The sequence below is a fragment of the Mercenaria mercenaria genome, chromosome 16 (genome assembly GCF_021730395.1).
Source record: "Mercenaria mercenaria strain notata chromosome 16, MADL_Memer_1, whole genome shotgun sequence".
NCBI classification, from domain to species: Eukaryota; Metazoa; Mollusca; class Bivalvia; order Venerida; family Veneridae; genus Mercenaria; species Mercenaria mercenaria.
The window spans coordinates 53,176,448-53,204,391 of record NC_069376.1 but is presented as its reverse complement, the minus strand read 5'-3'; the positions used below and the strand labels follow the sequence as shown (position 1 = coordinate 53,204,391).

Genomic DNA, 27,944 nt, shown 5'->3' with positions numbered 1-27,944 from the left:
GGCCAGTATTATCCCCCGTAACAGGTAAATGCGGCACCTTTCATGTTAGGCTGCAACAGATATAACAAAGTCAGATAAATACTTTTCAGATTGGTACGCCTACAGTTGTACATCACACTTTTAAATTGAAATAAGATAGTTTTCAAACACATCCAACATATTTTACAATGGGAGATCACTTTACATGGTAATATACACCGCGGAATACCATATACTTTTTCAACCAATCAGCTATCTCGTTAGTTGTTTTCTTCCTACATGGAAACAGAAATCATTTCATAATACTTGACAGTAACTTTCACGACCGCGGAGATTAAATGTTGATTAATGTCACCGCGAAAAGTCATGATTTTCATTAACATCTGTTAACTAGTATAAAGTTAGAGAGCTGGTTATAATGGCCATTTACAGTGCTATCAGACGCAAAACGAGAAAGATCATGAACGGTGTTAACAGCGCAAACTGTTGCAAAAGTCAATGGATATGTAGAAAAATATTAAGTGTTCTTGGACTAATATCCGCATTCTCTCTTTTTGGATATGTTTACATGTACAATTGGCCTGGACTTCAAGGTTTGTTTTACATAACGTTTTGCATTGCACATATACATGCACCGTTTAGCTGCTCCATGATTCTCTTGGTGTAAAAAATAATTTTATTTTCAACATAGGATTGATTATTATTCAAAATTTAAAAATTAAACATTAATATTATGTAAAAAGAGCTTAGACATCAGTCTCTAACTCCGGCATTTAATTGGTTGTTCCTCTGCACAGTTTAAAATGATCACTGAGGTGCAGACTTAGTGTAATGATCTGTAGTGCTTTATTTAGTTTTGAGGCTTTGTGCGGCATGAAGAAAGGCAGTAAGCTACAGTGGCACGTGATGGATGTTTTGATCCTCAAAGTAATGTGTTTTATCTAGGTGTCTGAACGTCGAACCTATTGACTGCACATACGTTGTGAACAAGAGCATATGACTGATTTTGTATTTAAATAAACAGGTTTTAAAAAGTTGAAACTAAAACGAAAAACAAACCACTTTCGAAACGTGAAACAGAATTTGACTGCTTGGTAAAATTAACCTGTTATTCGATTAACATAGTAGTACTATACTAAACGGATTAAACTCACGAAGACATGCCTGGACTGCAATTCATGAAAATTTTCATTTATAAGATTTATAATAAATATGTTTTTAATTCAAAGTATCCTTGAAATAAGGAAACGTATACATTTTTTATGGATTTGGTCCCTTTTTTGCACAACCTTTGCCAGACTCAAACACATTCTTGCATACCCAGAACTCTGAAAACTGGTTTTTGTGAATACTTTATTCAAAAGGGCTTGGTACGGTTTACATTGAAAAATGGCCTTTCGTGCAAATTCCTTAAAAATCAGTGACAAATAGTATCACAATTTTAAAATACAAAACTTTAAAAACATGTAGAAAAGCATAAAAATTGTCCCTTCTACACATTGATTTTCAACCTTACTATATATGCGAAAAAGATCCACGTACGTGCTTATTTGACATCACTGCATAGTTGCATTTATACTCTTCTCGAAAACATTCAGTTTTATGGTACCCTTCAATTATAAATGCACCCTAATCATTTTCATCCATATCCAGAATATCATCCAGTAGTATATAACATTTCAAGTTTTTTCCACTAACAGCACGTTTAAACCATGACAATTTTAAGCTCTTCACATAAGACACAATATCAGGCATTTTCAAACCACCTTCTTTATAATCTTTTATGAAAACAGTGTTTTTGATTCTAGGAGTACCATTTTTGAAATGTTGTTTAATTGTGGTAAAACATATATAGAAACTGTACATAGAATATTGACAAATGCATTTTGGAAAGATGTTTTGCAAGCTTATGTTGACTTTGTGCATGTATTACCAATTGACTGTATTGAAAGATTTCATGAAATGCCTTTGTTTTATAACCACAACTTTCTTATTGGCAATAAGCCGGTGTTTTTTAAAGCTTGGTATGATAAGGGGGTTAGATATGTAAAAGATTTGCTGCATACAAATGGAAGGTTTTTAAGTAGACAGCAATTTGAACAAAATACAGGATTGAAAATCAATTTCCTACAGTATGAAGGAATGCTTAAAGCTGTTAAAACATTTTATAAAAAAGTACCAAGGGACAATAATATGAAAACAGAGTCTACCCCCCTGTTCCCTATAATTCCTTGTTATGTAAAACCTTTGATAACTTGTAATAAGGGAACTTCAGTGATGTATGATATATTTATAGACAATACAGATACTCCAACTTGCCAAGACAGGTGGAACGATTATTCTAAAATTGAACCAATAGAATGGAAATACTTACATAGCTGGGTGTTTATTCTTACAAAAGATACATATCTACAGTGGTTCCAAACCAGATTGATACACAGAATATTAGCTACAAATATATTATTACACAAGATGAACATTACACCAGATTCTAATTGTTCTTTTTGTAAGACCGATACTGAAACTTTAATCCACCTGTTTTGGGAATGTCCAATAATAGAAAAGTTTATATTAGAAACCAAGAATTATGTTATAACTTTTGATCGAGACTTTCAGATTGATTGCAAAACCTTCATTTTAGGAAATTCTAAAAAGAACTTTGAACATTATAACATATTTTGCCTGGAAGTAAAAAGATATATTTATATGTGCAAAAGAAAAGGTTGTATTCCATCCCTAAATGGATTGAAGGGAAGTCTAAAGTTAGCCTTGTCAATTGTTAAAGAAACAAAAATATCAGAAGATAAAAAGGAAAATTGGTCTTTGTTAAAAAGAATATGTGAATGAGTTTGTATTTATTTTGTATTTATTATAAGAAGTGTTAGTAAGCTGTACAGAACTTTACTTCTTCTATACCAGTGTACCAGTGTCTTAAGGTCTTAAGTTATACTTGTCTTGCTAGAATGTAATATGACTTTTCATTTGAATGTTTATCTCCTAACATATAAGGTACAATGCATCAACATTATATTGCTTGTTTGATACAGATTAAAAAAAAAAAAAAAAAAAAAAAAAAAAAAAAAAATTTTCATCCATATCAACGGTTATTCACACCTCCAATTATTGACAGTCAGTAAATTGCTGTTACATGTCATTGTGTTATTACACTGTCATTTGTTTGCCATTTAAATAGGCGATTAATCCACACTTAGCAGAAATAGACACAATATTTTACTTACAAATAATATATCGTATTGGCTGCCGACTGCAAATTGCATGTATATGTCGTTCGATAGATGCATATTGTTTTTGTTTTTATCCCCTGTTTGCCTTACGGATCGATATTGAAAATGCTGTTGCTTCATAAATAAGTAAATTGTTAATCAATTGAAATAATGTGGATTTGTGCACTCATGTTATACAATTACGGTACTAGAATATGAATTATAAATATCCAGGTATGTGTAAGCACAGAACCATTTTAAAGCGATCTATATAAGTTGAAGCTAGAATCTTTCGCGTTTTTGTTAGAACAGAGTTTTTCGCGGCTATTTAATTTCACGGAAATATACCACCCGCGAAAGGCGCTAATTTAAACAGCGCGAAAACAATTCTAGGTTTACAGTATTAAAAATAGTTCTATCATCAACGTAATGAATAATAAATATATCAAAAATGTTTTTGAAAAAATGTTCTATATATTTAAGTTGTTTGATTCATTGACATATTATTCAACCACGCCGGTGCAAATATAGCCGTGCAATATCTACTCCAGGAAGTCTACAAGATGCACGTGTATGTGATAATAGTATTTTTGTGTAAGTATTCTTAGATTTGAGAGGTGGTACCTCCTTATTTCAATAAGCGTCTGAAGTTTAGAACATTACACTTTACACACACTTTAGCCATACAAGTTCATTTAATATTTGTATGATAAGGCGTGGCGTGGGGGTATTGTATTGTACTATTCATTTGAACTGTCAAAACATGTTTCTGGCTTTCATATTAATCTTATATATGTGAGGACAGAATATAATGAAAGCCGGAAACATGTTTTGACAGCTCAAATAAATAATGCACTACATCGAACAGACTCAGTCAAAACAAGTCTGCTGTTATTTTCGTGGTGGTGTTCTATTCAGATCAATTTTATATAGTTTTACACTATTGTATTATTGTACATGTTTTGATCACACCTGTTGGTTCGTCTTTTGTTTAGATACAATGAATGGCTGCCATATCTATTTATATATTATCAATTACATTTTAACGCGTCATGAATTAAGGTGACTTATAGGTCCATTGGGCCGGGTGCTCTTTTGTATGTATAATTACTGGAACAATTTCGTATCTTATCTTATCTTATTTCTCCAAATAGACATTTGCGAATTAAGTCTACGTGGTCTGTGAACACCTAAGACGATCGATTTTTCAAGGGGACCGTCTCAACATGATTATTTTAATTTATGTATGGTAGGAAAACATTCCTATAATGATGGTAAGGTCTGGCTTAACCGCACAGGATAAGATTTGGATTTGTCTGTCCGTCCGTCTGTTCGCCAGAGAACTGTTTTGTTATACATATCGCAAAAAGTATTTGATCTAGCGTCATAACACTTTCCTGAAATGTTCTTCAATATTATAAGTTGCGCATCTGCGACAAAGTTGAAAAGACGAGCTAGTCTGATCGCAAGTTATCCGTACTCCATCGTCGTCGTCGTCCGACATGAAAAAAATCTAAACTGGGTCAGCTGGGATCAAAATGTAGGTCAGGAGGTAAAACATTGTGAAAACTGTAGAAAGCGTAATATATTGCGTCTCCATTCCTTTGTTGGTATTATACGCCCGAAGGGACGTATTTTGTTATACCCCAGGTGTTCATCTGGCCGTCTGTCTGTCTGTGTATCCGTCTGTCCGTTAGCAATTTTGTGTCGGCTCCGCTCTGTAACTCGTGAACCCCTTGAAGGATTTCAAACAAACTTGATACAAAGTCTCCACATCAAGACGACGTGCAGAGCGCCTGTATCAGGTGGCTCGCTTTAAGGTCAAGGTCACACTAAGGGGTCAAGGTCATATGACTGTGTTTCGTGTCCGCTCTGTAACTCTTGATCTGTTTAAAGGATTTTACAGAAACATTGCACAAATGTCCACCACATCGAGACGACGTGCAGAGCGCATGTTTTGGATGGCTGGCTACAAGGTCAATGTCACTCTTGGGGGTCAAAGGTCATATAACTTTGTTTCGAGTGCGATGTTTAACTCTTGAACTGCTAAGTGTGACCTTGCCCTTAAAGCGAGCCATCTGATACAGGCGCTCTGCACGTAGTCTTGATGTGGATAACATTTGTATCAAGTTTGTTTGAAATCCTTCAAGGGGTTCACGAGTTTCGGAGCGGAGTCGACACGAAATTGCTAACGGACAGACGGACACACAGACAGACAGACGGCCAGATGAACACCTGAGGTATAACAAAATACGTCCCTTCGGACGTTAAAAAACAACAAAGGAATGGGGACGCAATATATTACGTTTTCTACAGTTTTCACAATGTTTTACCTCCTGACCTACATTTTGATCCCAGCTGACCCAGTTTAGATTTTTTTCATGTCGGACGACGACGACAATGGAATACGGATACATTGTGATCAGACTAGCTCATCATTTCAACTTTGTCGCAGATGCGCAACTTATAATATTGAAGAACATTTCAGGAAAGTGTTATGACGCTAGATGAAATACTTTTTGCGATATGTATAACAAAACATTTCTCTGGCGAAAAGACGGACGGACAGACAAATCCAAATCTTATCCTGTGCGGTTACATAATAAGCCAGACCTTACCATCATTATAGGAATGTTTTCCTACCACACATAAATTAACATAATCATGTTAAGACGGTCCCCTTGAAAAATCGATCGTCTTAGGTGTTCACAGTCCACGTAGACTTAATTTGCAAATGTCTAGTAGTCGTCACGTTCTTTTTTTCAATATACATAACATGCTGGAAATTATATAGCAAAGATTCACTTATAAGAACGAGAAAGAAACACTTGCCTTATTTATTTAATGATAAAATGCTCGTCACGATGCTCGCGTTTGATTATGTTAATTAACTAGTTTAATAAATTCAGTAAGAATGATCATCTATGTGTTTCATCTACATCCGTAAATTTAAAGTATTACGATTGTCGATATTTTCCTTTCAGATAATTCACTCAAATGAATAATTATCAAAATTATGTAAATTTAAATTCTATATTAGCGCGTTTGATTATGTTAATTAACCAGTTGAATAAATTCAGTAAGAAAGATCTTCTATGTATTTCACCAACATCCGTAAATTTCAAGTATTAAGACTGTCAATATTTTCCTTTCAGATAATTCAGTGAAATGAATATTGATCAAAATTATGTAATTCTGTATTATGTTGAAAGAATATACAGAATTTGAAATTCCCATCGTTTCATTGAAATCAATGATGAATCATATGAAAAACAAAGACAAATATCAAACAGGGAATGCCCGTTTGTTGCTTTGATGAATTCTTAAAAGTTTGTGATTTTAAGTAGTGTAATTTATAAACCTTCTAGAGTATAATATGTTTTATTAAAGTTGGTTGCATGAAACAGCGCTGGTGAACATCACTGTAGCTAGCAAACTACGGCGACCCACGCATATAGTTTCTAATCAATGATTATCTGAAAGTGACATATGATACGTCTTAAAACATATTTCAATTTTGACTGATAAAATCTGTAAAAAGATCCTTTGGAAGCAAAGAATGCAACCAAAAAGAATAATAGCAGACTCGGTTTGATTGATTCTGTTCATTTATGAAATGTGCAACACCTCTCACGCCCCCTAGCACCGGCTTAAGCGGAACTCTATTACACACATGGTGAATGGTCTCCATGATCCCAAAGGACCAGAAAATATAACAACACTGTAAGTTTACTCCTCCAAAATACTTCTTACCACCGAACCGTGTAGAACTAATCATTTTACGAAGTCTATCAGATAAAACACTAGTCTATCATTAATATTTAATAAAGAAATTGTAAATATTATTATTATTATTATTATTATTATTATTATTATACCAGATTTATATATAAATAAATATAGTTTTGATATCTCCATACTTCAAAGTGATATTGGTAAAGGAACACAAGACTCTTTAAAATGCATGCAAAATCATTTTAGTAAGATATTTAGCTTCTTTTATAAAAGGCAACGCTAACAAGATGTCAGATCTTCGAAATTTACAAATTTTGTTATGTTATAGAGGTAACTCTTCCTTCTGCATGACCATGTTAATAATGGAAAGTTTATCAATTGTGGATATTGTTTATTTCTTGATTTTATAGCAAAAGCCACGGTTTTTCTAGCATTATACAGTATTTCATATATAAATGACGTCATCAGTGACGCCACAACTAGAAACGCTAATTACTTTATTTTCACCATGACGTCCAAATACTTTTTTGTAGATGTATTTGCATTAGGCCTATTTATCTATCAAAATATTTAATTTAATGTTTTAGAATTTAGAACTCATTATTTTAGGCCATTTTGTACAGAAAACCATACCAAGCCCTTTGACAGAAATTTACAACATTCCTAATTTTAATCCACACATTTTGATATGAAAATGAAAAAGAAAATGGGAAATAGCTTTCTTTTTGCACTAAGCACTAAATATATCCTCAATATACCCACAAGCTCAACAACTTGACCAAGTAAAACAGTTTTGAGATGACCCCTTCATTTTGGCTGAAGTACAGAGTACATGTACATTTACATTTCCAAGTCCGTGTCCTCGATAAAAGTCTATTTAATATTCATTAAGTTGTTGAATAATACATGGATAGATTTCATAAGAAGAGAAGCATATAATAATACAAACATTATCACAATCATTATGCAAGATTAGTTTACAAGACGAAATGTACACGTTAATGGTAAATCTTAATAATGGTGAATCAGAAGTGGAGGACTAATGATTTTAGCCACAATGTAATTGTGAATCTATCATACTTCAAAACTTATAGTTATAACTTTGCATGATATATGTATATTCAATGTATATCAACTAATATACAGTAATATACAAAAATATCAAAGGTTGGTTGATATAATAAAACCTGCCTATGAACAAATATTGTATACCAGCATATAATTTTATTTTCAAAATAGAAATTATAAGTATTCATGATCATTTTAGTGATAGCAAATACAGTTCAATATAGCTGATGAAAATTAGATGCGAGATAAGTTTAATTCCAGATAAATGAATGTGTTTTGTCCAAAAGAGGTCTATATATTGGTCGAAACGAAAGTAAACAAGAGTGCCATGAAGGCCTTGTATCGCTCATCTGACCTTTTGACCTTAAGGTCATCAAGATTAACATTCTGACAAAGTTTCATTAAGATATGGTCATAAATGTGGCCTTTAGAGTGTTATCTAGTTTTTTCCTTTAATTTGACGTAGTGACGTTGTTTTCGATCCCACATGACCCAGATTCGAACCTGTCCTAAAAATCATCAAGATTAACATTCTGACCAAGTTTAACGAAGATACAGTTATAAATGTGGCTTCTAGACTGTTCACAATCTCTACATTTGATTTGAACTGGTGACCTAGTTTTTGAACCTACCTAACTCAGATTGGAAGTTTATTTTAAAATAATTAAGATTAACATTCCGACCAAGTTTCATACAGATATGATCATAAGTGTGGTCTCTAGAGCATTTACTAGCTTTTCCTTTGATTTGACCTGGTGACCTAGTTTTTGATCCCACATGATGCAGATTCCAACTTGGCCTAAAGATCATCAAGGTTAACATTCTGACCAAGTTTCATGAAGACACAGTCGTAAATTTGACCTCTAGATTGTTAACAAGCTTTACTTTTGATCTGACCTGGTGACCTAGTTTTTGGTTTGACCTGGTGACCTAGGTTTTGACCCCATATGACCCAGATTCAAACTTGACCTAGAAGTCATCATGAAAAACATTCTGATTAATTCCCATGAGTTTAAAACTCAAAATTGGGTCTCTAGAGTGTTAAAAAGCTTTACCTTTGATTTGACCTGGTGACCGAGTTTTTGCCCAACCTGACCCAGATTAAAAGTTGACCTAAAAATTTTCAAGATTACGATTTTGACCAAGTTTCACTAAGATATGGTGATAAATGTAGCCTCTAGAGTGTTAACTAGTTTCTCCTTTGATTTGATCTGGTGACCTTGTTTTTGACCCCACATGACCTAGATTCGAACATGATCTAAATATTATCAAGGTAACATGCTGACCGAGTTTCATGAAGATAAATTCATAAATGTGGCCTCTAGGGTGTTAACAAGCTTTCCTTTTGATTTGACCTGTTGGCCTAGTTTTTGACCCAACATAACCCAGATTTAAACTTGACCTAAAGATCATCAAGATTAACATTCTGACCAAGTTTCATTAACTTTGGTGATAATTGTGGCTTGTTAGCTAGCTTTTTCTTTGACTTGACCTGGTGACCTAGTTTGTGACCCTACCTGACCCAGATTTTATCCTGACCTAAAGATCATCAAGATTAACATCCTGACCAAGTTTCATAGATACATTATCTAGAGTGGCCTCTAGAGTGTTAATAATCTTTACATTTGATTTGACATGGTGACCTAGCTTTTGAACCAACCTGACCCAGATTTAAATTTGACCTAAAAATCATCAGGATTAACATTCTGACCAAGATTCATTAAGATATGTTCAAAAATGTTGCCTCTAGAGTGTTAAGTAGTTTTACCTTTGATTTGACCTGGTGACCTAGTTTTTAAACCGATCTGACCCAGATTTTAATTTGACCTAAAGATCATTAAGGTAAACATTCTGATTAAGATTCATTAAGATATGATCATAAATGTGGCCTCTAGAGTGTTAACAAGCTTTACATTTGATTTGACCTGGTGTCCTAGCTTTTGACCCTACCTGACCCGGATTTAAACTTGACATAAAGATCATCAAGATTAACATTCTGACCAAGCTTCATTAAGATTTACTATAAATGTGGCCTCTAGAGTGTTAAGTAGCTTTTCCTTTGATTTGACCTGGTGATCTAGTTTTTGACCCACATGACACAGATTTAAACTTGACCTAAAGATCATTAAGAGAAATATTCTTACAAAGTTTCATGAAGAAACAGTTGTAAATTTGACCTCTAGATTGTTAACAAGCTTTACATTTGTTTTGACCTGGTGACCTAGTTTCTGATTCCACATGACTCAGATTCAAACTTGACATAGAAATCATCAAGACAAACATTCTGATTAATTCCCATGAGTTTAAAACTTAAAATTGGGTCTCTAGAGTGTTATAAATCTTTTCCTTTGATTTGACCTGGTTACCTAGTTTTTGACCCCACCTGACCCAGATTAAAACGGGACCTAAATATCTTCAAGATTACCATTTTGACCAAGTTTCATTAAGATATGTTGATAAATGTGGCCTCTAGAGTGTTAACAAGCTTTCCGTTTGATTTGACTTGGTGACCTAGTTTTTGAACCCACCTGACACAGATTTAAACTTGACCTAAAGATCATCAAGGTCAACATTCTGAATAAGATTCATTAAGATATGGTCATAAATGTTGCCTCTAGAGTGTTAACAAGCTTTACATTTCATTTGACCTGGTGACCTAGCTTTTCAACCAACGTAACCAAGATTTAGACTTGACCTAAAGATCATCAAGATTAACATTCTGACCAAGTTTCATTAAGATATGGCCATAAATGTGACCTCTAGTGTGTTAAGTAGCTTTTCCTTTGATTTGACCTAATGACTGATTTGACCTAATGACCTAGTTTTTGACCCCATCTGACCCAGATTTGAGGCTGACCTAAAGATTATCAAGATAACCAAATTTTAGAATATATGATCATAAATGTGGCCTCTAGAGTGTTAACAAGCTTTTCCTTAGATTTGACCTGGTGACCTAGTGTTTGACCCTAGATGACCTTATATCAAACCCATCCAAGATTTTATTGAGGGGAACATTCTGACTAAGTTTAATAAAGATTGGACCAAAATTGTAACCTCTAGGATGTTAACAACCTTTTCCTTTGATTTGACCTGGTGACCTAGTTTTTGGACGCAGATTACCCAATATCGAACTCGTCCAACATTCTGATTAAGTTTTATTAAGATTGGGCCAAAAAGTGTGACCTCTAGAGTGTTAACAGTCAAACTGTTGACGACGGACGACGATCGGACGACGACGGACGACGGACACAGGGAAGATCTAAGAATACTGTATTTAATCGAATTTTAAATGTATATTAATTCCCATAAGATATGATCTTGCAAACTCGAAATACAAGATCAACAGTAGGATATTATGGTGTAAATAGTAAATACAATATACACCAATGTACTAAATACAAATATGATTTATGACATTTGACACTTTACCACTTCCTTTCGGGTGTAATCAACTTATCGTGATATACATATACAGAATATATTTGTGTAACTTATAAAATCAGTTAATAGAATTGTTTCATGTTTATATGCATTAAAATATTCACAAAACAGTCGCTACATCTTCCGTTAATTATATGCGCAGTTTATAATCAACGTCAAGCGAAACAGAGTCTCTTCGCCATTGTACGTAAGTGCCTTAAGGTGGACTTGAAACAGTTTACACTCTGCGTATCATTCATTTCGAACGAATAAACTGATACAAGTTTATATATTTACAAAAATGTTATTGTTGTCATTGTAATACCAATAACGATTGTGTCTCTTCAGAACTCGTCTCTCCATTGAGAGATTACAATATTACCCTAATACTTGCGCAACTAATGTCACTAAAGTTACAAGGCAGAGAACAGATCGTATTGCAGGACCCTGATGTATAAGTAATAAGGCGAAGATATTACAATCACTTCGCATGAAAAATTACTTTATGTTAACATTGACAGTATTCTTACTTGGATTATTCATATGGATTTTGTTCTTAGAAATACAGATCCCTTTTGTACTTATTGTCACGCATACATCATGACTCTCAACAGCTTTTATAACGCATACATTTTACTGCACTTTACTACTGTTGTATAATCTGGAGAAAGTGTGTTTCTATCTTCAAAGGTAAATCATTTCGTTTATAAAAGAGGCCTGTTACAACTATCATTGATAAAGATCTAATATATTATTTTCGGAACTAAATTGGACGACCTTCCCTGAAAACGCGTTACAATTTTTAAAACAGTTCCCGTAAAAACATATATATTATAGCGCCTGAGTATCTCAAAGATCCTTTTATGTTTGAGAACTTCTTTCTCCGTCTTAAGAAACCAAAACTAAAGGAGAATCTTTTAAAAAAGAAAGAAAAAAATAAGAAAAAGAAAACGTTTCTGTACTCCGGTTTCACTATTTCGAATGCTCCCAAAGGGCAAACCACATACTGCAATTTTCATAGCTAGCAGCTCAACAGATGCATGCTTTTCTTATTGATTGATTATTATGTTTTTTTTTTTGTATTATGTTTTCTAGTAATGCATGCAATTGTTGAGGACTTCATGGAAGAATGACTCGTTCAAATGAATTCCCTCGTTAAACCATCATAATCATCGTCATCATCATCATCATCATCATCATTATTATTATTATCCTTTGTTTGGTGGTTTTAAAAATCTGTGTCTGTGTTTTGTGATTTGATTAACCCACCAAAGAACAAAATTTATGTAAAATTGAAAGGCCTAATGTAGACAAGAGCTGCTAAAGTATCTGGATAACACACACCTAATTATGAATTACTCTAGCGAAATTCATAAATATACATTTCTTTCTCTCTTTCGCATTCTGTTAATTGATCCAGCGTTGAAAATTCTCTGAAACAAAAATACGTTTCCTGGGAAAGGAAATGTTATATATAGTCGCGTCACAATGCGTACCTTCTATGGATTGTATATCCTGGATTTGATTTTTAATAAAAGAGTAAACTCTAGACCGCCAACATGGATATAGACAATGTCATATTTTAAGGACATTTCACAGTCTTTAGGTGATAAAAAGACAACGGATGAGTCAGCTGCAAAAAATGGGAAAGAGTACTAAATGAAATCACACAAGAAAATTTACAAAAGAGTACATCCAGGCATAAGATCATAACTTATTGATATTGCATATTTATAAAAAGTACTAATTCAAAACACATTACACAACTCTTTATATAGTTCACTTGTTCATAGTTTGTTCCTTTGTCCGGTTTATAATTCAACACTAAATTTTGCTGGGCTAACATGGAAGATAAATATATGAACATTTATTGTGTCACATATTAAAATACTTTGGCGCTCAGGCAATAGTGAGAAATAGTACACAGCGTAAGTAAAACAGTCGAAAATCATCGAAATCATGTCACATTTGTTGTTCTTGATGTTGTTGTATTCTACGGCTGTTGTTGTTGATCTTCAAGTCGTACTGATACAACTGGTCATTTGGCGACATTTGAGCTGTATATTAAAGAGAATTCCTATAGTTTTTTTTCCTTTCATAGAATTTTTTCAAATTCACATATATGATAGGAAAAATTGTGCTGAAAACAATGAACGAAGCTTGTTTTTGTGAAAAATTGTTTTGAACACACCCACTGTTGCTGAAACTGCCAGCGATTTTTCAACATTTTAATAATTTTCTGTTTTTTTTTTTATAAATAACAAGCAAAATATACATCAAGACAGCACAATAAGGTTCATTCTTTTTACAGATTTTATTATATACTTAATTGATATCATAGTCATATTTGTAATACTATATCCTTACAATAATGCGTACAAATAAAAAAAAAATATTGTTTCATATTGACTTTTATGAACTTTTTTCAATGAAAAATACCCATAGTTAAGAATATTTTTTTAGATTTTGAAAAAACTGTTACATAGAATTTTTTCCTGTTTTTCTTGTGTGTAAGTAATTGTATTGTAAGCATAAAAATGGCTAAAAATGTATGGGTCACCAGGCTAAATTTTATGTTAAGACCGCTTGAATACAACACCTGTTCGGATGAAAAATGGCGCGAACCTGACCAATTGATTACATGTATATCTGCTAGAAGTTAAAAAAAAGTTTTAAAAATTCTTAATTCTTTCTATAACTGAATAATAAATAATCTGAAAGGTGATATTGTCTTATCAGTACTAAGTCAATTTTCTTACAGTATATGAACAACACTGTCTTGGTACTAAAATGCGATGCGAAAACACAACCACAAAAATGGCAAGATACCTGTCAGGCATGATACTTGTCAATACAACATAAACCAGTATCAACATTTGATTACTGATAAAACTTATCAAAAATGTTATTTCATTCAAGATTCCTCATATTTAAGATTGTCTATCACATGTTTCAACAAATGTTGACTTCACTTCAGTTTTCCATAGAAAGTGTCGGCTGCGCAGAAAGATGCGCATAAAAACTATAGGAATTCCCTTTAATCACCATAATTATGTTACGTTTGTCTGTAAATGATGACAAGAATTTTATTCGCAATGTGCATTCAAAATAGCCTGCCCATTGTAGCATTAAAGGTAATGCTGGTATAATCACACTGGTTATTCGGGTACCTACTCGAGTGAGCGATACCGCCCTCGTGTGATTTATATACATGTAGATTGTATAGGGTATATAAAAACAATGCCAACGTATGACACATATTTAAGCATGTTGAACATTTTAAAGACAGAATCGTCCGAGGAAATGCATTAATTCGCACTGGTAAAAATGTCAGTCCTCAATAATATTGATATGACTACAAAATTTGAAGAAATGTAACGAAATTCATGTAATTTGACGTTTTGAGACGTATTTTTCTTTGTTCGAAGTTGAGATAACTGAATTTGCCACTCTCCTTGGTAAAACTATGCATACTCAACTACAAAACGAATGGATCGTGTACCTGCAAGTTATTTTTGTTGATAAAATTTCAATTATATGCATCCTGTCGCTGTTTTTGATGGTACCTCTGACGATGGATGAAAAAAAGAAACAATGATACCTACCCGTTTGCACATGGGTACTGTCCTCGTTATGTCAATAAACATTCATAAAACTCCCCGCAGCGATTACTTCCGCAATACGGTACACTTAAATGAACGCAATTAAAGGTAATCGCTTTGAGGATCTGGAAATAAGAACTGGAAATGTGAAACCCGACCTTTAGTAGATCTATTTGATTAGAATGTTAACTTTAAACATGTAAATAAGTGAGTTAGCAGTATTTCACCAATATCAAATCTTCCCTCACACCCACCCTCTATTCTACACATTCTATCATCTTGCCTACTTGGAGTTTTTCTTTTTCTCCTTCAGTCTCATTATGAAAGAGACCAAACTTGTCTTCGCACCGTGCAAAAGTGCTTATGTTAAGACCTTCTTTTTCTTCCTGAAAGGGAAATCGGACCCTCTCTCTGGGCATGTATTCGTATAGGGAGAGGCTGCGGCTTCATAAATCTGCCTTTATCGTATCTTGTAATTATATGTGCACCCTCCATTAAGTTCGTGCTAATTATGCGACTTATTTACAAGTGCATACAATATACACTACTGTATAAGTGTCTTACAGGTGACTAACTGAAGAAAAAGAAGCAGATATGGAAGTCTGGTTATCAGATCCAATCTCTTTTTAGCTCGACTTTTCGAAGAAAAAGTAGAGCTATTGCACTCGCCCCGGCTTGAAACTTAAAATACTTATTTACCATCAAAGTCTACACCAGGAGAAACTACCCCATAACTCTGTTTTGAATTTTGACAGAATTATGCCCCTTTTTAACTTGTTTTGTTAAATATTTTGATAAAGTCAAATATCTCTGTTACTATTAAAGCTTTTGACTTGAAACTCAAAAATAGTTATTTACTATCAAAGTATACACCAGGAGACACAATTCCCATAACTCTGATTTGAATTTTGACAGAGTTATGCCCCTTTTTAACTTAGAATTTTTGGTAAAAGCTTTTGATAAAGTCAAATATCTCTGTTACTTTCAAAGCTTTTGATTTGAAACTTAAAATATTTATTTACCATCAAAGTCTACACCAGGAGAAACAATCCCAATAACTCTGATTTGAATTTTGACAGAATTATGCCCATTTTTAGCTTAGAATTTTTCGTTAAGATTTTTGATAAAGTCAAATATCTCTGTTACTATATTAAAGCTTTTGACTTGAAACTCAAAATAGTTATTTACTATCAAAGTCTACATCAGGAGACACAATTCCCATAACTCTGATTTGAATTTTGACAGAGTTATGTCCCTTTTTAACTTGGAATGTTTTTTATTGACAAAGCTCTAATTCAGAGTCAAGCACTGAGAAAAGTCGAGCGCGCTGTCTTACGGACAGCTCTTGTTAATGTTTGTTCACACACTCCTCACAGCGATTTTAAACGTTAAATGTACGTCAAGGGAGGAAATCTGTGAGATTCAAGATTTTATTTATAACTGGACCCATACGGGCATCAGTATTATAATAACAACAAATTTAACAAAACAAACACTTAAAGGGCCTACATAAAATAAAACAGTAGTTTTACGGTCATAATAGATCTGATACAAATATTTTGTAAGCTAAAAGATAAAAGACGGTGTACATTCAGAATTAACCAGGTTTGAAAACAGTGTTTTAACTGGCCAGCAAATAACTGCCAGTGACAAAAACCTATTCCTCCCAAAAAGTATTTTCTGTACAAACAATGCTTACTTAAAAAGAAGAGTACTATCATTACTATGAAATAAACGTTGAAATGACATTACATTTGACTGTTGAAAGTCATTTGGTATATATTTTACTCTGTCTAAATTTAAGTACCGACATCCTATAATGTAATGGAATACATCTCCTAAAGATGTATTATTACACAGATAACAAGTTCTGTTATTGAGCTCAATATTCAAAAATATCCTTCTTTCAACTTGTAACAAATTGTTCATACATCGGAAATGACACATGGATATTGCGAGATTTGTTGGTAAAACTTTAAAATAATTTTTAAACTCAAAGGTTGTTATAAATATTCTGTAACACAAAGTATTTTTCATTCCAAGATTGAATAAACTGGCCTTCAACCTCTGTTGTATAATATTGCGGAAATACACTGGTGAAAATACTGATTGATTCAACCAGTATTCAGCAAATCCAAGTTGTTCTAAAAGTTCTTTTACATATGAAATCGAAGAACAATTATTTACATTTTCTGATGGAGTCTCTACATGAACCTGTAAAGTATACAGTTTATCTTTTTTTGTTTACCATTAATAATTGTACACCAGTAGTTCAATATTCTATTTCTAATTATAACATCTATTGGTAATACACCAAGCTCGCCAAAAAAAAACATGACATTAGGTGTTGACTTTTTTAACCTTCAGTACCATTTTTAAATTTTTTTAAGCTGAACACTTTTAACAATGCTAACATCACCATAACCCCATACCTCTGATCCATACAATAATAATATTGGTTGAACCACAGACTCAAATAAACATAATTGTAAATCAATACTAAGCTGCAACTTCCTACATTTTATTCAACAGAGCATACATATTTGTTCTAGCTTGGTCAACCAAATACATTTTAGTTTTATTGAAGTAACCATTGTTGTTAAATTAAATTCCTAGATAACTGAAGTCATCTACTACTTCAAGTGCCGCATTATTATAATAAAAGGTAGGCTTATTTCGCGATTTTACACGTGAAAAAATAACAACCTTAGTTTTATTGGAATGAACTGTAAGTTTCCAAATATAACAATATTCTGACATAACATTTAATGCAGTTTGTAAATCATTTTCAGATTCTGCAAATAACACTGTATCGTCTGCATAAAGTAACAAAAATAACTTGAAAACATTTCTGAAATATCATCATTTAGCAGGTCCTTTACATTCCACTAGTCCTGAAAAAAATTAGGCATACGTGAGACTAAATCATTCAAGAAAACAGAAAATAAGATTGGTGATAAATTTTCACCTTGTCGTACAACAGTTGAGCTATAATGAAGAAATTTGATAGACCTTGGCTACTCTTTACACAAGATTTGGCTTTATCATATATTGCATATTTAGCCTCAAAGACTTTGTCATCAATGTAATGCTGCAGCAATTCATTCCATAAACACATACGATCGACAGAATCAAACGCTTTCTTGTAATCTACAAAGGCACAATACAAAGGCACAATATAAGAGCAGATTGGTTTGTATATACTTTAACTTACTCCCCTTAGATTCATAATCACCATTTGCAATGCAGAATTAGCAACAGACGATAAGACAGGTAAGATGATATTTTGTTAAAGTTTAAGTATCAGACTAGCTGTAATAACTTTGAAATGATGTACAAAAATTACCCAGAGCAAGCATAGGGTGGACCCAGTTCACTAAAATTTCTCGTCGTTTTTTTTTTTGTTCATTTCCCATCCTTTTAGCTCTGATTTTCAACATTTTGATGATAAGCAAATTCCTCGATGCTTGAATTGTTCGACAAACCTGCAAACCTACTAAACTTAATGTCCTCTTTACCTAACTTAATCAAGCGCGTAGCTACCTTTACGCAAATACGCAGCTGCGTAGTGAAAATCTGGCAACCATACACAATTAATTGGCTAGTGTCATGCAACGGAGATGGCTTCATACACTGTCATTGCTTACTTCATACTGTGTTTGAAGTACAGTAAACTCCGGTTTTAGCGAACTCATTGGGACAAGCAAGAGCGTATTCGTTATAACCTGAGTTTGTAATAAAAATAAAGCGAACCTGTTTCTTATAGACATTATTTGTATAGCAAACTGATTTATATGATTAGTTGATTTAACGTGCATTGAAATTCACCGATTGTCTTTGTAGTTTTATAACAATTTAGGTACAGTTTTGCAATTTATCTCATAATCCTACTATCTGATTGCTTATTTTGTAATAATCCTGACCATGTGAACTATTACAATCATACGCTGTCTAGGAGGAAATTTCTATAACAAAATTATAATAAAGTGTTAACAATTAATAAAATGTTGGTTGAGAAATCAGAAGAAAAACATTTTCAAGGCTAAAAGCTTTTGAATATGACTTTTTGTATAACACTGCAGACGTAATTTGTCTCGCATAATATTTACTTTATCTTGAGCTGAGCGCGAAACTATTGTAACGGTGTATAAATAAAACAATAAGATATAACAGCTTCACGCTCAGCCTTTGATATCATAGATATATGTTATAATTGTACTTAAGTGTATAAAATTAACAACTATTATTCCATAGAAAATAAAATTCAATAGAAATCCATTCATTACACCTAGTTAAATATTACGCTATTGACACCGGTACAAGTCATACGATATTATAGTATTTGACAACCAATTCACAGTGAGATAAATATGCTCTTTCTATATAATTGGTGATTTAATATTTTCAATGCGTATTACGTAACTAAATTATATGTATAATATTTCGAAAGACCTTAAACAACATTTTTAAAAATCATCAAAACAAGATTTCAGTGTAATACTTGGTTTTAGATGTCGTTTAGATAATATTATATCAATAATCCCGCTACGTTTAAATACTTGTTTAATAATTCAATATTGTTGGTACGAAATCTGCCCAATGCTAATGTTATAAAGCCTGAAATGTTCATAGTTTCGCACTTCGCCGTTGTGATCTCGCGCTTCGTCTTTCACGCTTCTCTGTCATGGCAAGGCGATACCCGAAGCGCGAGATCAAAATGACAATGCACGAAATGGATTTTTTTTCTCGAAATGTTTCGCTTCACCACCGTGATGTTTAGCTTCACCATCGTGATTTCGCACTTCACACTTCACAATACGCAAAGTGTTCACAGCGCGGAATCACGAGGGCTTCACCATCGCTATCTGGCGCTTTACAGCTCGCCAGAGAAAGAGATGCATGAAGCGCTAAGCGCAAGATCACGATAGCAAACTGCAAAATAATTTAAAAGGAGTAAGAAACATTTTGCAGAATACTGTTTTAGTTGAAGAAAAGATAATAATACATTTTAATGATTTTGACATAATGCAGACGTCGATGACATACGCCGAAATATTTTCCCTATGCAAAGCATCAGTTTCTTATTTGGTACATTTGTAACAATATCATGAAACTTAGCATGTCTTTGTTGACTAGTATTCAGTTTGGAGTTATAGCAAAATTCCTTTTAACAACTCTCGAATATATACTGATACACACATCTCTTGTTATCCAATCATAATGATGTTTTGAAAGTGTGTTACCACCAACCATCTGTTTTGAATACTACATGCATATAACATGGATGAATGAATCACAAATTGCACGTGCAATATTACACGCATACCTAGTAAAATAATACATTTTATATAACGATTAAGAACGAATAAGGTTTTCGTGCAATGTTTAGCTTCAAATACACGCCAAAATGCACCATTTGGGGTTCTCAGATGAAAAAATATCACGGGGAGGATACCAAGACCCCTACGCATTACCTCTGCGTACTATGAAGAATGCCCTAGCTACGCGCCTGTTAATAGAACATCACTTTTTCCAACACCTATTTTTCATGAAAGTTCTATCATAACTTAAAGTAACGATGAAAATAAAGAGGGAGTGTAATAGTTCCTAGTAATATGCCAGTCCGTTGTGGTCTGCTACCCTAAAATATGCTCATGTCCGCACAATAAACCCCTACTTTCGGTTTCGATCCGCAAAACTTGCAGTGTGGAGTGTAGGCCTATAAACATAAACCATCTCATTTCATGCATCAGGCCCGGATCCAGGGCCCGGCCGAGGGGGCCCGTGCCTCCCCAGTTGGCCGAGAAGTGACATACTCATCAAAGATGCACCCTACTATTTTGGCAAAGGAATAATTATTTCTCAAAATTTAGACCCAGAAATATACCAGAGGCCACCATTTCATACCTGTATTTCAAAATTTTACAGGGGAGAGCCCCCTGACTCCCCAATCAAGAGGGAAGTATCGTACCCCTCCAATACTTCAAAATTTAGTCTAAGACCTAAAATACACCAGAAGACACCATTTTCTGCCTGTATTTCAAAAATTCAAGGAATACGAATTTTCGAAAAACAAAACATGGAGAAATAAGGATCTGTTTACTACTGGCTTCTTTCGACTACCCTTGACGAAGCACATTTTCGACCGAATTACTGGCTTTATTCCTCAAAACGAAGCTTAGAAACATGGGTCGATCGCAATAAAATATTTGACAAAAATCATAGAATTTCTGAACAAATTTAATTCTGTTTTTGCAATGAACATTTTATACCGCGTAACAACTTAAATAACAAGACAAAATGTACGGAAGCAATATTCAATTGAAAATACACATAAGAATGTGTCTATGTAGATGGATCTTGATACTAAGTTGATAGCGAATTTGAAGCGATGTGAGAAATTTTTCTCCGGATAGGCTGCTTCCAGTAGCTGGAGGGCATAAAAGACCAAAGTTTTATCTTTATCTTGGCTGGTCATTGCATGTTATCGCTAAATTAGAAAATGGGTCAGCCTCAATGTAATGCTCATTTCAGTAACGAGGACGGTATCCGCTCGATTGACAGAAACAACGAGGATAGTACCATGGTACATCGTTAGAGGTATCTTTTTTTTCTACACACTGTCTTCGAAAAAATCGATCTAATTTTACTATTTCCAGTTTTTGTGACATGAAAGTAACGGCTAACACATAGAATGACTGCTTTTCATTTTCCTAACAAAAATTTCCTCATATAATCCGAAATAATACCACCAATCGTGAAAATATATACCATCGCCATAACATATCTTCATTTTCGCAGCAAAAACAAACGTATTTTTTTCACAGTTATTCAGATTATATTAGGTAGATATTTGACATGGATATAGTTAAGGTATGATCTTACACATTCAATACTAAAACTTTTCAAATCTTCAGTTAAATACGGAATAATAACCTGTTAAAGGTGTGAATTTCCTGTTCACCAACAAGTACATAAATCACACGAGGGCGGCATCGCTCACACGAGTAGGTACCCGAATAACCAGTGTGATAATGTGTCTGACCGAAATAAACAGAAATCATGGCGCTTGGTTACCGAATAAGCCTCCGGTACAGATGTAATTCACACGAATAAACAGTGCCACAGAGGGGACGCAGTAGTCCAGTGGTAACACTGTTTGACCACAATACCAGTGGTCGTGCGTTCGAGCGTTCTGTCTTCCAAGTTAAAATAGCAATATTGGGATGAGCGCCTTGTATGAATGTTTTAAGTTATCAGGGAGGCTTGAGGCTCTGGAGCTAACTGCACGCTAAGGTATCAGGGAAGCTTGAGGCTCTGGAGCTAACTGCACGCTAAGGTATCAGGGAAGCTTGAGGCTCTGGAGCTAACTGCACGCTAAGGTATCAGGGAAGCTTGAGGCTCTGGAGCTAACTGCACGCTAAGGTATCAGGGATGCTTGAGGCTCTGGAGCTAACAGCACGCTAAGGTATCAGGGAAGCTTTAGGCTCTGGGTCTAACTGCACGCTAACGTATCAGGGAAACTTGAGGCACTGGAGCTAACTGTGACACGCTAAGTTATCAGGGAAGCTTGAGGCTCTGGAGCTAACTGCACGCTAAGGTATCAAGGAAGCTTGAGGCTCTGGAGCTAACTGCACGCTAAGGTATCAGGGAAGCTTGAGGCTCTGGAGCTAACTGTGTCACGCTAAGGTATCAGGGAAGCTTGAGGCTCTGGAGCTAACTGCACGCTAAGGTATCAGGGAAGCTTGAGGCACTGGAGCTAACTGAACGCTAAGGTATCAGGGAAGCTTGAGGCTCTGGAGCTAACTGTACTTACAGTCTTCTTTGGGAGTCGCTTATATGGCTTACCAAAAACTCATAGCAAAGACTGATATCTATTATTTATCTACTGTTCACTTTTATTACTGCTATAAATGAGGTTTTGAGAATTTGCTTAAAGGAACAATAATGACAGCTCCTTTCTAGTTATTTAGTAAACTAATATTCGTTTCAATTTGTAAACAAAGTTCTCAATTTAATTATTTAAATTGTTCGTTCCAAATATCAAAAATATCGATGACGACCGACTTAACTGAGTGAGTTCTACACTCATATAATTTCAATAAGCGCCTATCTATATACTCTATTGCAGTGGCTGAGCTAACTCCAGGAATAAGACGATACATACATGAAATCACGGAACGACAGGAGTCGTGTAAGTGTATACAAAGATTTTCTTGTTGAAAACCTTTCATTTTGTTTTACATAGTACATAATATTGTTGTCATCCTTTATGATAATATTCCCTTGATGGTTACACATATTTTTACTTTTGATACATAATTTTAACTGCGCCGGAGCACAAGCTAGTACTCGTTTTAGTCCTATAGCTATTTGTAGGTTTTCAGAACAGAAGATTCTATTGTAAAAACAGTCATCAGCTAAATTTTCAAAGACTGTTTTTCTTTTCTTTTCAGTACAAACTACACCATCAACCAAAAATGTTCGAATCCTATGCCTTATACTAACCATAGGTGCAACACTGAAGTCACGAGCGTCTGTTGTAAATGCCACGTGGGCCAGGCGATGCGACAGACACTTTTACGTTCTAAATACTAAAAGAAGATCTCCCGATATCATCAACACTCCGTTTGAGGAAACACGGTACAATATTGTGCATAAAGTTAAATTCGCTTTGAATTTTATTTATGAAAACGAAATTGAGGCATTTGATTGGCTATTGAAAGCTGATGACGACACCTACGTCATCATGGAAAATTTAAGGTTTTTGTTAAAAAGACGTGATAGCAAAAAACCTGCATATCTTGGTTTTCATTTCAATAAATTCGTATTAAGTGGATTTATGAGTGGTGGTGCCGGTTACGTTATCAGTAACAGTGCACTTCGCCAATTAGTGGAATTCGGATTTAATCAGGAAAAATGTCCGGTCGTTCCGAATGAAGAGGATCCAGAAAATGGTGAAGACGTAGAAATAGGGCGATGCTTGAATATATCAGGGGTGCCTGCTTTAAGCTCTCTAGATGAGGCTGGAAGGGAAAGATTTCATCCATACCCAGTACAGAGGCACTTGCTAGGTTCCATTCCCGAATTTGTGTTCGAATGGGCAAAGAATCCGCACAAAGTAGTAAGTTCCATTTTAGTTTAATAAAATACTTTGTAGAATTTCAGTCGATTGCGAAACAAGCTCTACAACTTATGTTAATCGCTCTCGACAATGGAATCCTGTTTAGTGCATTACATGTGTCGTCCGTCGTGTTTTAAGCCAAGGCACGACGCGCGTCATGACAATTCAACACGACTCGACGCACAACAATGAGACACGATCACGGCAATAATGTTGCAATGTCCGGTCGTATTGTTGCTCATCATTATCATGTGTCGAGCTTCGAATCACATTGGCGTGCGTCGTGTTTGGAGTCGACTATCAACTCTACTAGGTAAACGCACGACAAGCGATACGACGCGGGATAATATCAATAAGACAATATGACACGACGCTCAACACATGAAACGACGGCTTGATAATGCGACATGACACGGGACATTATGTTGCGATGTCATGTCGTATTGTCGCACATTAAGGAAGCGTTATGTCGTTTTGTCATGTGTCGTACTGCATGTCGTGCATTGTCATTTAAGGGTTCATAATACGACAGTGCGTTAATGCCGTATTTTCGTTTGTCGAGCTTCGTGTCGAAATTCATGAACAAATTTGTTAGGGCTTTAGTAAATACAATGACAGTCTTCTGTAGGTGTAAGATCGGACCCATAGACATATATATCAATGTATATAGTACATGACTTAATGATATTCAAATAATTGTTACTTCACTTACGTCCGCTGGAGAGAATTACATGTAAATAATCCGTTTAAAAGATTGTATATATAAAGTTTTCTTGCAAATTTTAAATCTGTTCTAAGTCATAGACAAAGTTTGGGCAAAGCATACACATTCATATCAATCAGAGATCGTACATGCTAACATTCTCTTGTGGAATTAATTTTTCAGGGCGTAGAATGCTGCAGTAAATACTCGATCAGTTTTCACTACATGGATCCAAGTACAATATTGTTGGTAGATCACCTGCTCTACAGAACGTCTGTCCTTGGACTTAGCTTGCACGATGATAGTACGAGGCAATAGTTAATGCAGCACTATTGGGAGATCGAGATCCTTCTTACAGTAACCACCGTGGCTTGCTGGCTAGATTTAGCTCATATTGATCGGAAAGCGGTCACTTTTAACGGGGCAGACAAGTGCGCTGAATTCGTATTACTTGCCCAATGCCGCTGTTGGTTCGAAACCCCTTAAGGGATGTAGAATTATTCCCTGCAAGGAATCCTTTAGGGTTGTGTTGATATGGCAGGTCTGTGGTCCTACACGGGTGCTGTCCTGTACCTGAATAACATTGGGCCATCCTCAGTCAAAATCTAGAAAGCTGAACAGTCGTCATATTATCTAAATTTTATGGCGAGACTGAAAACCCATTGAGCACCGAACAAAACATATTGCACCGAAGCTTCTTTGATAATATTACGTGATAAGGAAGAATTAATTAAGTTTAGAACAATGGCGCACGCCGCTATCAGCGACTACAAGAAGAACAATCTTGTACCTATCCAATAAGATAAGGGTAGGATAAAAATTCTGAATTGATCACTAACTTGTAGCCAACATGAAAGAATTGATAAAATGTGAAAATAATAAATACGCCCTTTTCACTAATAACTGATTGGGCAGACAAATTTCATATTCTTTGTAACAGATGTAGAACCTGTATACTTTTCTCATAGTTTACATATAAGTCACCGTGAGGCTCAGCCAGAAAGTCTTGTTAGTAGCATCGAAATAAAGAATGTATTCATTTCAATCAAGAAATTTTACCACTTAAAAATCTTTCCTGCAAGTTTCTATGTTTTTGCTTTATAGCTAATTTACAAGGTACTTGCTCTCAGTGACGATAACTTTGTTTATAAAATGTATGTCTACATTCGACAGGGCAATCATAAATCGAAAAATATATTAAACTGGTATCGCATATTTGTAAAAATCTACGTAGAGTGTACTCATCGTTATCATTCCATTGTTTTAAAAGAGTTTCACATGCTTTACTCATTTCTCTGTCTCTTCAAGGGTACATTGCTGCAAACATGGTTACACAAAGGCCAGGTGTAATTTTAATAAGTTTAACAAATCGTAAATTTAGAAATCCACAGCAATTAACATCCTTAATAAATTTCAGCACTGTTAATATAAATTTTCCTCCATTAAATCCACGTAAGATTAAATGTCAAAACCTGATGTACTATTTAAGAAGAATGTTTTATCTGTGTAAATAATGTTCATATATATTATTTTATGCCTTTTGTATATTACAAAATATAGTTGCTAATCCGATTACTTATGGTTTTACACCGAGCACAATCCATTTGCCATAAGCCTCATAAGAGCCTTCTGTATCCATTTTTGCATAAGAAATATTTAGTTGAGCCATGAGCTTTTATCCTCCTGAAATTATTCTAAAAAACAAACAGCAGTAAAAACAGGTAAAGCAATGCTGATTGTGTAGCAACTAAAGCAGGAATGATATGTGAGTGGAGGGTGGGACAACAATATTTCCTTTGGAAACTCCATAGTTACGTTTAATTTTTTTAACTGTTTGTCTGCAACAATTCAGCCGTTGTCTTTTCAAAGTGGCTAACCTATATGTCGGACTGCCGTCATGCGATGTGCAAGACTCCAAGCCAGTGTCATTCCCTTTGCAACAAGCTGATATCAGGTCTTTAGGGATTTTTTTTTTATTGACTGACCTCTTTTTATTTGTGGTCTATAATACTCTTTGTCATCGTTACATTTTAGCTCCTATTCGTTATTAACTTAATTTTAATTAACGATAGCAGCAACATGTTTATAAGCTTTGTGATTACTTAAAATAAATACAGTTTTAAAAGATATGTCTCATAATTCTAATGAAATGAATGACTACACATGCTTACTGTTGTTTTAGTTCTTTAAATGTTAAACATTCTCGAGTATATTTAATGAATGTACATAGATGAGAAAATGATAAAGACTTAATTTGTAACTTTCTGTTGAGGCCTCACATTTAGGATTGTAGCTTAACTCCCTGGAGTCGAAATGCGACTATAGGCGTTATATTTTCTACCCCTGTAGCGTCGATATCCGACTATACGCGCGTTATCCGGACTCCCCAGAACGGCGGTTGGCGAGTTTAGTCGCGACACGAGATCATGCTGATTGTGACATGTACTTGTTAATTTTTGATAATCTTGGCAAAAGCAAAATTATTTTGCATACTGGGTATTATTTCTTAGATGTTATAATTATCCATTGTGCTAATTAGTTCCCCTGTTAAAATAAGTATTTGCAATAATGCAGTCATGTAAAGAAAATAAAAAAGACGAAATCCAGTGTTTCGTTCATACTATATTTCAAAGGAGCAAAATAATGTCGTCTGCCAGAGATCTTTCTTAAAATGAAGCCAATATTCATTATCATGCTGATTCTGACATATCAGTTCCGTCGGATGATGATACCGAAGCTGAAATTCAATCATCAGAGAAATGAATGGTCGGAAAATGTTAAGTTTTAGAAGGGTGAAATATTCGTACACTTACATCGCATACGATACAAACGGAAAAAAACATGAACACAACAAAACATATTTCATAAATTACAAAAACAACGTGACTAAATAAACATATGATTGTAAATCTAATAATGTTTTAAAGATAAATGTAAATTTTACAACTTAACTGTCTCAGCGCGTGTCACATAACGTTTGTGTACATTTATACATCAAAATTAACCATCGATATTCACACAAAAACGGGTGTCAATTTCAAGTATGCTTATGTAAATATTCTGTGTAAATATTCTATTTCTATTTATAG

The 27,944-nt window shown here is 34.3% G+C and overlaps 1 protein-coding gene across 1 annotated transcript; it reads left to right on the top strand.

Annotated features, from left to right (window-relative positions):
* Positions 1-26,422, top strand: LOC123540916 (glycoprotein-N-acetylgalactosamine 3-beta-galactosyltransferase 1-like). The gene is made up of 4 exons (XM_045326245.2): positions 1-572; positions 23,160-23,222; positions 23,485-24,152; positions 25,039-26,422. The coding sequence occupies exons 1-4, from the start codon at positions 398-400 to the stop codon at positions 25,171-25,173; spliced, it is 1,041 nt and encodes a 346-aa protein (XP_045182180.1). The 5' UTR covers positions 1-397; the 3' UTR covers positions 25,174-26,422.
* The last annotated feature ends 1,522 nt before the right edge of the window (positions 26,423-27,944 follow it).

Coding starts and splice junctions, on each gene's coding strand:
- LOC123540916 (XM_045326245.2), top strand. CDS start 398: ATGGCCATTTACAGTGCTATCAGACGCAAAACGAGAAAGATCATGAAC. Junction 573..23,159: donor CAATTGGCCTGGACTTCAAG/GTTTGTTTTACA, acceptor ACTCTATTGCAG/TGGCTGAGCTAACTCCAGGA. Junction 24,153..25,038: donor CAAAGAATCCGCACAAAGTA/GTAAGTTCCATT, acceptor TTAATTTTTCAG/GGCGTAGAATGCTGCAGTAA.